At 42.6% G+C, this 11,948-nt stretch overlaps 1 protein-coding gene across 2 annotated transcripts in view; it reads left to right on the top strand.

Moving 5' to 3' along the window:
- The first annotated feature begins 1,283 nt into the window (after positions 1 to 1,283).
- PRR12 (proline rich 12) overlaps positions 1,284 to 11,948 on the top strand; it is a 70,017-nt gene continuing 59,352 nt past the window's right edge. For both annotated transcript variants that reach the window (XM_075605749.1, XM_075605748.1), the window contains exon 1: positions 1,284 to 1,759. In XM_075605749.1, the coding sequence (XP_075461864.1) occupies positions 1,674 to 1,759 (86 nt within the window). In that variant the 5' untranslated portion in view covers positions 1,284 to 1,673. The remainder of the gene's footprint in view (positions 1,760 to 11,948) is intronic.

Below are 11,948 nucleotides of genomic sequence, written 5' to 3'. Positions count from 1 at the left end.
TATTTAAAAAAAATGGAACGGTATCGTCTATTCATTTTTGATTAATAAAGCTCGGCTAACACAGTACTGATATATATATATATACACACAAGATATTTTCCCATGCTTCCATCTCTGGTTCACAAATGAATGTTGCAGCTATTCACGTATCAAGTACCTAGTGATATATATATACCTACCCTTAAGTTACACTGACCAGCGTGAACATGTGTTGCAGATGTTATACAGCTGCAGCATGATAGGACTTTCCATCCTCGGCCTTGGTTAGATAGAATGGAAGCTCATTATGGCAGGGGTTCTCAACTCGACAGAGCCACCTGTGCTGAAGCTGGGATAGCCTTAAAGCCTCACCTGGTTTTTTGGGGGGTGGGTGGTATCTTAAGAACTGGACTTGAGAACCCCTGCATTGGGGCAAATATTGATTCTGCCTCTATTCTTCGATTGTGCACAGCACTGCAATATATAATTTCTATATAACAATAATTTATTGTGCGTGTGTGTGTTCTTGCCACTGGAAATTTTTCCTGTCACTACGCTGCACTTGGGAATGTGTTGTTTTCCAAATACAACAAGTCCAGGAAGTTCAGGTGTAATGTTTACGTCAGAATGTACCTCATTTTTTCCTCACTAACAAGAAAAAAAAACACACACACACACACACACACACACACACACACACACACACACACACACACACACACACACACACACACACACACACACACACACACACACACACACACACACACACACACACACACACACACACACACACACACACACACACACACACACACACACACACACACACACACACACACACGTGGACTCCGTCACCCCACAGAAAAATAAACTGATTTTAAAATAAATAAATGCTGGCTAACCATACTAGCAAACACGTTTAAATTAAAAAAAAAAAAAAAAACACACCTTTACAAAATGACTCATCAAAATAAATAATCTTACATTTATCAAAATCATTTAGCTGATACAGGTGTCAACTTTGCAATATTGCAATAGTCATGTTTTTTATTTTTTATTTTGCAATTCATTTTAATAGGTCACATACATGTAGCAACATACAATAGGTCACATACATGTAACTGTATGGTGTTGTTGTGCAGATGTGTTTGTGCATGAACATCTCTGTCTGTTCCCAGTGAGAATGTATGTGGTGCTGGAGATGTAATTTTAGCCTGTCTCAGCCCCCTCCTCCTCCTGGCTCTGTGTGGTGTTAGCAGGAGGGGAGTCTCTCAGCCTCTCTGTCTGCCTCTCTCTCTCCTGCCTTCCTCTCCTCCCCTCCCCCTCTGTACAGTTCACTGAAATGTATTCTGGGAAGCTGAAATAGACACATAGAGAGGCTGCAAATATGGCTGCACCATGAAAAAAAAAACCAAAATACAATTGCAATCCACATCAAGAAGGGCTGCTAGCTGAGCCTGCTAGGGGCTGATCACGTCCTCTGTGGGGTCTGCAAAACAGAGACCCCCTGCCCCTTCCCCACCCCCCAAAAAAAACAAATCTGTTTATCTGATTTACTTGGCTGGTGGAGCACAAGAGGAGAGAGACACAGACAGCAAAGAGAAAGGAAGCCGAGGCAATTATCTACCCCGAGAACACCAGAAGGGGAAATAAGAGAGATACATTGAATCAAGAGTACAACAAAGACATTAATGGATAGAAACTATCCAACCGCTGGCTTTGGTGATCCATTAGGTGCTGGTTCGGGATGGAGTTACGAAAGGACGGCAAAAGCCAGGTAAGGAAAAAAATAAATTATATATTTGTGATGCAAGAAAATATTTTATTGTTATTATTAATAAGAGCACACGAAATGGGTGCATGTGTGTGTGTGGGGGGGGGGTGACCCAGCTTTGTGTTTCATGCATGGGTTGCAGCCTGTGCACAGATTTGGCCCTGGGTCTGCCGAAGAGGAAAAGGGGGGGATGGAGAGCTGCAGCGGGGGCTACGCCGTTGCTGCAGCGTTCTATCCCCCCCTCATTCTAATGCTCATGGGGTGCACCCAGACATTCCAAGCACAACCAACAAGCGCCCTCCCGCATTAAAAAAAAAAACAGGAGAGGCGGGAGGAAAAAAAAAAAAATAATGAATCCAGCCCTGTCTGCTAAAGGCCTGCAGTCTGCAGCAGGGAGCACGCTGCAAGCAAAGGGATTTCCTTCCATTTTGCTTCATTCTTTCAGCTGCTGGAAGAGAGAACAAGAGAGGGGGGGGGGATTGTGAACAAAAAAAAAAAAGGAGGGTGTCATGGAAAATACAATAATGCTGTGCTGGGTGTTGGTGCAATTGTCATTTTGCTTCTAGGGGGTGGTATTCCTAATTAGCCCCCTACTGTTTCTTTTTTTTTAACCGTGCTTTGTGGGGTTTTTTTTTTAAAAGGGTGTTTTTAGCTGATTAGGTATGCAGGGGGCAGCTCAGGGGGTGCTGGGCAGGGACGTGTGGGTGCTAAGGGGCAGTCAGTGGTCTGATTCTCACATTGGTGGAGCGCAGTAATCTTTTGCAGGAGCCGGGTTTGTTTATTTTTGCATATTCAATTGAAAGTCCAGGTGTTACGGGGTGGGGGTGGGGTCTAACTGGCCAGGCTCCCCCTCCCCCCCAACGCTAAATAATAAATGCATTGTAAAGCATGTGTGGTATTTGATTTCCTATCAAGCTGTGGCATTGGTATCTTAAAAAGAGTACCCCCCCCCCGCCCCCTTTCTCTCTGACCCGAGCTGGGGGCTGAATTGCAGGAGGGAGAAGAAAAAGATGGAAGGCAGCAGTGGAAAGAGGATGCAGTGGCAGACATTAGCAGCTCAGCTGAGGTGCACTTATGGTGACAATGGACAGATGTCACACAGTGCACTGCATGTGCATTTTAGCTTCTCTGAATTGTGCTGAAGAACCTGCACAGTGCATAGGAAATCCTACAACTGCTAGCTGGCATGAGGGAAAGCATCCCTTGTCTCCCTCATTATCTTGCACATACGTGCAACGTGAGGCCTAATCCTAAATGAGAAGCAATCAAGAGCAATGTGAGCTACTGAATATGCAGATTTTGCCCAGCTATTAGTGAAGATGTAGAATAGCAAATGATTGCACCAGGATCCTCTAATTCGATTTGGGGGATTTTTTTTTTGTGGGCAAATGCTTCCTGCGGAATAGCAATGGATCCCTACCTGCCATTGCAGAACATGTTCCTTGAAGGCTGCGAGCTGGTTTTAATATGTAACCACATAGCTATGATCCAAAACAATCACATTCCTCATAATTAGTTATGCTATTTGTGGGCAGACACATATAGAAGTTTTTTTTTTTTTTTTTTTTTATTATTATTAGCTTGTCCTCATTACCCGTCCTGGGAAAATCTACTTTCATAAGTACTTTTCAATGAGATTCTACTGTTTCCTTTTTTTCTTTCTTTACCGTTGGCTGGATTACCATCTCCAATTTGCAGGTGGTTAAAACAAGTCTGCTTTAGCTGACAAAGAAGTCTGCTTCTGACCAAAAATAATTAACACCCACATTGCAGAATCTACTTCTTATTTCCTATCTTTAATGCTTCCTTTAGCTTCAGGAAATGCAGATTTCCCCCTCCAACCAATAGTATGCACTTTCCATAAACAAATGCAACTATATATTGAGTTATTTTTGACCTCTGTTATAATCACAATACTGTAGTGTTTTTTTTTTTTTTTTTAAACTATTTTGCAGCTTCATGCCTAGACATCACTAAAGAGGTTAACCCCTTCATGGCCGCTGTCTGCATTACTTTGCTCTGCATTGTGTTGCTTGCAGGAACAGGCAAATGCTCTGAATTTCTAAATGAATTTCTGTTTTGGCTCTGACACCAGATACCACTATCTATACTTCCAGCGCAAAAAGGTTTATATTTTATTAAGCTACACTAATTTACAGCTGTGTTTTCCACCAAAGAATACTAGCGTTCTGATTAGCGCACCGCTATCTCTCCTTGTTTTAAATTATTTTACTATTTGGTTCACGGTTTGTGTTTTCTCCACTACACATATATTTTAATTAATGTGTTTATAATAAAGTTTAATTTTTAAGCCCGATTTAGGGTTGTTCTCCTACTGCGACATTATAGGGATTCTGTCTTTACTCCTCTCTACTAGTTTACATGCAGTAAGAGTAATGGGGCATGTCTGTGAGTGACGGTGTTATGGCTAAGATAACATGGTGTACTGTATATTTGGTTACGTTTTGTTGTGTTTTTCCAATATTTGTTTGCAGACATTTGTGCCAAGCACGATCAAAAACATTCGCACAACTAGGGCTGTGGGACCTGAGGTCATGTGGCCTATTTGGGAAAACTTCTGGCAAAAGTCCCACTTGTTTTTTTTTTGCAGTAATATGGAGAAAATGTTGCATTTTTGCGCATGCCCGAGCAAAGTGAACTTGCACTGAAATTGAGCAAAAATGCACAATCGAGTTGAAAAATCGCGAAAAATTAATGACAAAGGAAATTTGAAGACATTTGCATGGTTCTAGAGTATGAGTGGCTAACTCCAGTTCTCAAGAGCCACCAACAGGTCAGGTTTTAAGGCTATGCCTGCTTCAGCACAGGTGGTTTGGAAGCAGGGATATCCTTAAAACCTGACCTGTTGGTGGCCCTTGAGAACTGGAGTTGGGTGACTCCTGTTCTACTGGTAAAACTAAGAAGCTCCTTTAGGGGAAGATTCACTGTTATTGGTTAACGAAGGGGTGTGCAACTCCAGTCTTCAACCTCCCCAAACACGTCAGGTTTTCAGGATATCCCAGCTTCAGCACGCAGTCTTTGACTGAGCCACCTGTGCTGAAGCAGCGATATCCTGAAAACCTGACCTGTTGGAGGGGGCTGGAGTTTAGCACCCCTGGTTTAGCGCACTGGGGTCCTGCATGAACTGTCGTTAACCTGGGGATCACAGTGTGTTTAACTTGCACCGGAAGTTAGTGAATTTCTCCCATAGCGTTTGATGGATTTGTTTTTTAAACGGGTGTAATTGGGCTGATTTTTGTAACGTTGTTGCAAGATTTAGTTACTATTCGTTTTTATAAAACCTGGAGTTTTCAAAAACTTCCAGAGTTGTCACCCTGAGACAATTCTGTAATTGGCAACCGTAAAGGTATAATGTTATCTAAATTATGACTAAGCAGTTTACGACTGGAAACGGTGACAAAGGTACTAAGACCCTAACCAGCTATTTCCTCCTCCCAACCTCCTGGCTCTGAGATTTCAGTTCTCACCTGCCTCAGCCCAATTAAAGAAACACCATTTTAGATCTGGCTCTTTATAGCTAAAGGGTATGCAAGTTGCTTCCAGGCAGCACATTAGCATCCAATACAGTTATTACAGGATTTAGCTGATAATCATTTTATCTCTTGCTGGGATTTGAACACTCAACCTTCAAGCCACCCAGGGAGGAGACTGTGACGGCTTAACCCCACAAAAGGTTCCACCCGTGACATGGTTTCCCCCACTGATTCTTCAGCAGGCCTATGAATAAATGTCCAGCTTTTGGGTCTCAGAGTAGTAGATTTGAATAATTCTGTATGTTTTTCTTTTAGTGTTTATCATTTATACCGTCAAAAGTGTTTTGTCTTCCAACATTCCAAGCTTAGTATTGTCAATGCCATTGTACATAATGATTTTGTGCCCCCTAAAGCCTGATGTGTAGAATTATGGTCGATTTCTCCCTTTAAAAAAATTCTGGCTGTATTTGGTCACGTTGAAAGTCTTACTTTCATTTTGAGTCACTTGTAGGGCAAGAGAGAGTGGAGAGAAGAGTTGGCATATGACAAGTGTAAAATGTGTACCCTGACCGTGCTAGAATTCCCCCTAATAAGGGACTTATTCAGCGAAGACGCTTCCTGATTGTCATGCGGTGCATGAGAACTTCTCTTTATAAGCTGAAATGTAAATACAATCCAGCTTAATTCAGCTCTCCGCTCATCAGCACCCCTGCCAAAGTCCTAAATATAGCACATCATAGTATTAGGTGAACGAGTTGGACGCAACGGAGTTTGTCGCAAAAGTGATTTATTTAGCCGCAACGGCTAAAGTTTGTAGGTAAATTAATCTCGTTTGTGAACTAATTCTCTGAATATTTAGCTGCCACAGGATGTCTGGAAGAAGTTAGTCACATTATTTTGAATGGGGTTGCTCATGTCCAGACTTAGGAAGTGGCTTCGCAGAATGTTGAATAAGGGCCTAACATTTTATTGACAACTTTGCATTTATAATAGGCGAGCCAAATTGTTAATGGGTGCGATCCCATTTCTGATCTATACAATTTCGTGTCATGCAGAATTGTGTGTCCACAGCTCTGGAAAACTGGCATCATTTAAAGAAGCAATCCAAGCAATATCCTACATGTGTGGTTTTTCTAATAAATCAGTTCTGTAGTATTAGATAATACTTACTGCACTTAAATTAAATAAATTATTCAACTCTTAATGTCATTTTGAATGACTTTTAATATGCTCTGCATCCTTTGATTTCCCAGCAGTGCAAGATCTTTGTAACACTTTCCTGTTTTGTGATAATTTGTTGCCAATGTTCCCAGCAGTTTGGCTGCAAACTGTAACAATAGATAATGTTACCTTAGTAATATAAGAATACATTGTAGCTGCTGAGTTACACTGACTGAAGGATTGATTTGAAACTGAAACGTAGCCATTAAGTGAACCCTGGGAAGCATGATCTTTGCTGATCGATCACTGGAGAGTGAATTAATTGGCAGCTTAAGTAATTCGTTTTCAATACAGGTAATCAAAGGCTGCATATATTAAAACAAAAAAAAGTTTTGTTTTTTTAAGTGCCGCTTGCTTTGCTTCTTTAAAAAATAAAAAAACAGAATGTAAATAAATAAATAAGTAGTTGTTAGTTAATAAGACCTGGTACCTGTGAAAATGTTTGTAGTATAAAAGGACAGATTTGTTACTAAAATTGCTCTGAAGTTCAAAAATCTATATTTCTGATGGTTTTTAGTGGACACGAAAGTGCCGGAGCCCTAAACAAAGAAAAATTAATTTATATCCAAACTACAATAAATATTTCATCTCTAAATAAGTAAATTCAGCAGAGAGCATGGAGCGTTGTCCCCTACTCGGTATCCCAGTACTCGACATGTACATGTTGTCAATTTGTTTTACAAATATTTCTTTGAATGTATCGAGTACAAATTTTTTCGTCTTCTGATGTTGACGATTTCAATATATTTGTCAAATTTGCTGTTTTTCTAACGCAGCGATTTGATTCTTCAATTTTTGTAAATGTGCTTTAGTGTTTCCCCCCCCCCCTTGCGACCCAATTTCCAACAATTTCCTAATTTAAAATATCAAATTAAAAATACCACTTGTGAGCACATTCACATGTCTGACAGGTCCATAGACCTCCCTTTCCCCATTATCTCTTAGCATACAATGCTTCCGCTGCAGCAAGGGGTTCTGGGTAATGACATGCAAATGGATACCGACAGTGCGTCACTTTTTTTGCTTCTTACCCATTTTAATTTGGACCCCTATACGCTTATGCCTGCCGCCTGCCTAATTATTATATCGATTTATCTAGTTGAGTCTTTAAAAAAAGTTAGCAAAACTCTGGAGTTCCTCAAAAAAAAAAGGTTGCTATTGGATCATTTCACAATGACGTGTGTAACAGCATGAAAAATAAATATAAATAAAGACCCTCTTGCCCCTATTCAATATGTTTTGTGAAGCTGCCATCTCTTTGCCAGGGAAGATTTAATCCTGCAGAATGGCGCATAATAAAATGACTTGGGACTGCGCACGTGGAAGTGTGATCTGAAATATTTGCTAATTACATTTTGCAATGCTTCTTTAGTGCATAGGTTAGGTCTGCACGTGGTCTGTCTGCTCCACCACGGGACCTGGGGCTCGAATACCAAAAGGAGAATAGCTGTATGGTTCCAATGACCAGCGGTTACCTTTTTGGTTGGTCATGTAACCAGGCCGAACAAACCACCTTAGCTGGACGCACACAGAATTCTGATCGGAATCAGCCGTCGGCAGTCTGCAGTACAGCTAGCACACAGTAATACCAAGTCTAGCACCGCTAATAATAAGTAGCATTGCTAAGGAACCAGACGCGTGAACAAAGTAACGATAGCAGAATCCTCAGCAAGGTGTGTGCTAATATTATACTTGATTTAGTAGTCAATATATTGACAGAAAAGAACATGGGTAAAGCATGGTGAGTGTACATATTAAAGGGTATGCACGTATTGTCCTTAATTTCTATTTTGCGGGTAGGTTGTTGGAGAACACACAGCTTGCTGTCTTAATTCTAAAAGCTTGTTCACCCTACATGCCACCTTTTTTATATATGTGCTTACCATGAACGTTTACATTGAATGTTTTGTATGCAAGTTCTTTGGTCTCCATTAGCCCCTCTAGATAAAATTGAGGGAGATATTTGCTTAGTGTTCAAAGGACAGGGTACTAAGGGTACAATTCAATTTATCAATCTATGTTAGCGTTGCAGGAAGGTGAAAGTTTTCAGCTTCAAACTGTCTCTTCCACTTTCTAACTTTCCTTGTTATAATTGCAACACGGTTTATCTGTTTTGCAATGTTTAGGCCCGGAAGCCTAAGGCCGCGTTAATGGTAACCGTGACGGCATGCGCGCGTCGTGGACAACACACGTCAATTGAGGCCGCTGGTAGTGCGCGCGACCGCAATTTGGAAAGACAGGTTTTTTTCTTGTCTTTTCAAGTGACGGCCGCGTCACGTGAGCGGTTCAGCCAATGAGGGCGAGCCAGCTCCGTGACGTCACAGCCACGCCTCCCCGTCGCCTGAACCACTACGTTTAGCAATTGCTCCAGCCTGTTGCTCCTGTCACGCCATGAGGTCGCGCGTGCGGCTACTATAAACGAGGCCTAACTGTGAAAAGCACGATAATAATGATCTCAGAATACTCGGTATCTACACTGCTTTTGCGCCTGTAAAAAAAAAATCTCTACCATATTTCCCCCCCCCCATCCCCAAATAAAAACACGCTCATTTCAAGCGTGCAGAAATAAACGAGATAGAAAGGTCAAAAACCCCTTTAGATGTTACCCATGTGTTGTGAGGCCTGCTGATGAACAATTTAACCTGTTCACTGCCGGGGAGGAATCACATTTCTGTGTTATGCTTGCATCACAAATACTTCTGTTTTTATTGATTGCTGGCATGTTTCAAAGTTCGGTCTGTTGGCAATCACTACTCGCTTATTTAAGCAGAAGTCCATAATAGCTTGGGAGGATTGGTCACTTCAAATCAACAATAGGGATCGGCATATTATTATTTTTTTTTTTTAATTCCACGGATCCCTAATAAGCATAATATATATATATATTTTTTAATCCGGCATTGAAAATGAGTGCTTTTAAATAAAAATAGACTTGGGGGGGGTTCACTCTTTGACATCCCAGCATATTGCATTAATTGTACTGTGCCCACATCATCACCCCCATGTTCACTGTCTGTTTGGGTCAGGGATTCCTAAAATGCTATTTCAGCGATATCGACAGTTGCCTGCACATGTAAAAAGACCTTGGGAAAAGCAGTGTTTGAAGATAAGACAACAAAACAAAGGGAAAAGTGTCAACATCTTGTTTTCTAGAGTGATTTTACTGACACGGTCAATAGGATTGATTGCTGCTTTGCAGGGCAGTTCCACTGAGGACCAAACTGAACAAACGCCGGTGATATGTCACCACCTTCCTTTTCATCGAGATGTATTCACAGTGACCGCATTCGCCAAACGGTTAATGTCGGAGGACCGCAGGTGGAATTTCCACTGTAAATGGGATTAAAGCTTTTTAACCTTTTACTGACATGGTGGCCAACAATGCCTTGGGATATAAGAAAGCCAAAATACATTAGTTAGATTTAAGCGAATGTGGCCCTTTATATTAGCTAATTGGGGGGTAATTCTGTTTTAGGCCAAAATCCCCTATTAAACGGGCACATCGGACTATTGAGAATAACACCCTAAGTATGATCTTGGCCAAGTCCCTGAGGCCCCCTGTATACCTTGAAGACTGGAGTTGGCCACCCCTGATGCAAGGGCCACCAACAGGTCAGGTTTTCAGGATATCCCTGCTTCAGCGCAAGTGGCTCAGTTGTTGACTGAGCCACAGATCGAGCCAACTTTGCTGAAGCAGGGATAACCTGACCGGTTGGTGGCCCTTGAAAACTGGAGTGGGCCGCCCCTGCTTTAGATGCAGAAAATGATCACTGCGATGGCTACAAGCTTTTCGCAAAAAGAAGTCCTACCGCGCTCTCTCAGCACCCCTCCAGGTGTGACGGGGGCCCAAGTTGAACTGAAGCATTGGAGGTTTTAGGGAAGAGAGAGACTCGTTTTGAATTTAATATAAAGGTGGAAGCTCTTTCTTTAGCACAATGTTGCCAACTGGCGTTATTCAGATGGGACATTCCATCTGTCGTGGGGTTTATCTGCTCCAGAGCATTTTGGTGGAGAGCGCCTGTGCTCACGCTCCCTCCCACCCCGCTCCTGTCTCACATGTTAGCCTTCTGATGTGGTGAAGCATGAGTTTGTGAGACATTGCTGTTAAGAGGTTTTGAGAGGCACAGGGAAGGGGAGGAAAAAGAAAAAAAAGGTGTACTGTATTATCACTGGCTTTAAGTGGGTGAACCTGTTTCAAACCCTAGTGTCATCTCATTGTAATCTAGAGCAAGTTACTTTATCTTCCTGTCTCTCCGGTATCATATATTAGACATTACACTGTAGTTGTGTCTGAAAAAAAAACTCGCTGTACAATAGTTTCTCGCCCATGGAACGTGCATTCTAGTTCCTGAGAGCCAGGATACAGTGGCTCGGCCAGAAGCTTGTAAAGGAACATTGGGAAAGCAGTGATACCCCACAAACATGAGGAAGGGTCAACGTGTTGTTTTCTAATGTACGTGTACTTATGTTGTCAAAACTGACCCCAGCCAGGAACTCCCGCTGAGAAGGTTACTCCTTCCCCCACCAAGCACTGTACACAGATGTGTTGAGCTTTCAAAGCCCTGTAAGTTCCTTCCTCAGGCGTGTCATTTAGGTCTGAAGTGTGTGTGTGTGTGTGTGTGTGTAGAGTTTGTAGACAGACGCAACCAGTGAATCATTGTGACTCGTGGGCACAAGCGACCTCTCGCCATCAGGGATCCGTGATGTACGAACATAGATTGTGCGCAGATCACAAAGAGAATGAGTGTGTATGTGAATTGGGAGGTTGCAGGTGTGTTTAGTGTAGAAGGGAGGTTTCGGAGCTTATTATTTGCACCTAATGTTGCCATTGTGCACGTGGCTGTGTGAGGAGGAACAATACCGCCACAATCAAACCAGGCCCCACAAAGCATTGAGAGATGAGTGTGCCGTCACCTGTATGACAAAGATGAACCACTGTCGGTGACGAGTAATAACGTGCTCGTGGGGCCTTGTAGAGCTAATTGTCTGGCGGGCCCAACTTCTGGGGGGGCGGGGGTGAGAGGGCTGGACAGCTGAGAAGCGGCTGATTTAACCCCCCAGCCCCAGTATCATCCAAATGCCATCCTGGGCCACGTCTTGGCTACCCCCACTTCCAGTAATGGATGAGCAAACGTTTCACTGCGACTGCATCCCCCAAAAATATGATGCAAAGTCTAAGTGGATTGCACGTTAAATAATCATGGCGGCGGTTCTGCCATGACAGTTGTGCAACGGTCTGCAGGTCTGTCTTACAGGATGGGGGGGAATGCATGGATGAACAATATGAAATTGCTGCACTCCGAGGCTCCGGTTGTGCATTTGGCTGGACACTGAGTGTGATTTTGCTCCGTCAGCCCTTTGCTGAAATAACCTGGATGAGCACTGTACTGTGAGGGGAAATAGCCAGGCGGGTGTCAATTCGAGGGTGAAGGGGCAGCACCGTGCACAGTGTCACTGTCATGGATAGGATGAGGATC

This window comes from Ascaphus truei, chromosome 6 (assembly GCF_040206685.1).
Source record: "Ascaphus truei isolate aAscTru1 chromosome 6, aAscTru1.hap1, whole genome shotgun sequence".
Lineage (NCBI taxonomy): Eukaryota > Metazoa > Chordata > Amphibia > Anura > Ascaphidae > Ascaphus > Ascaphus truei.
This window is presented reverse-complemented; position numbering and strand designations above follow the sequence as displayed.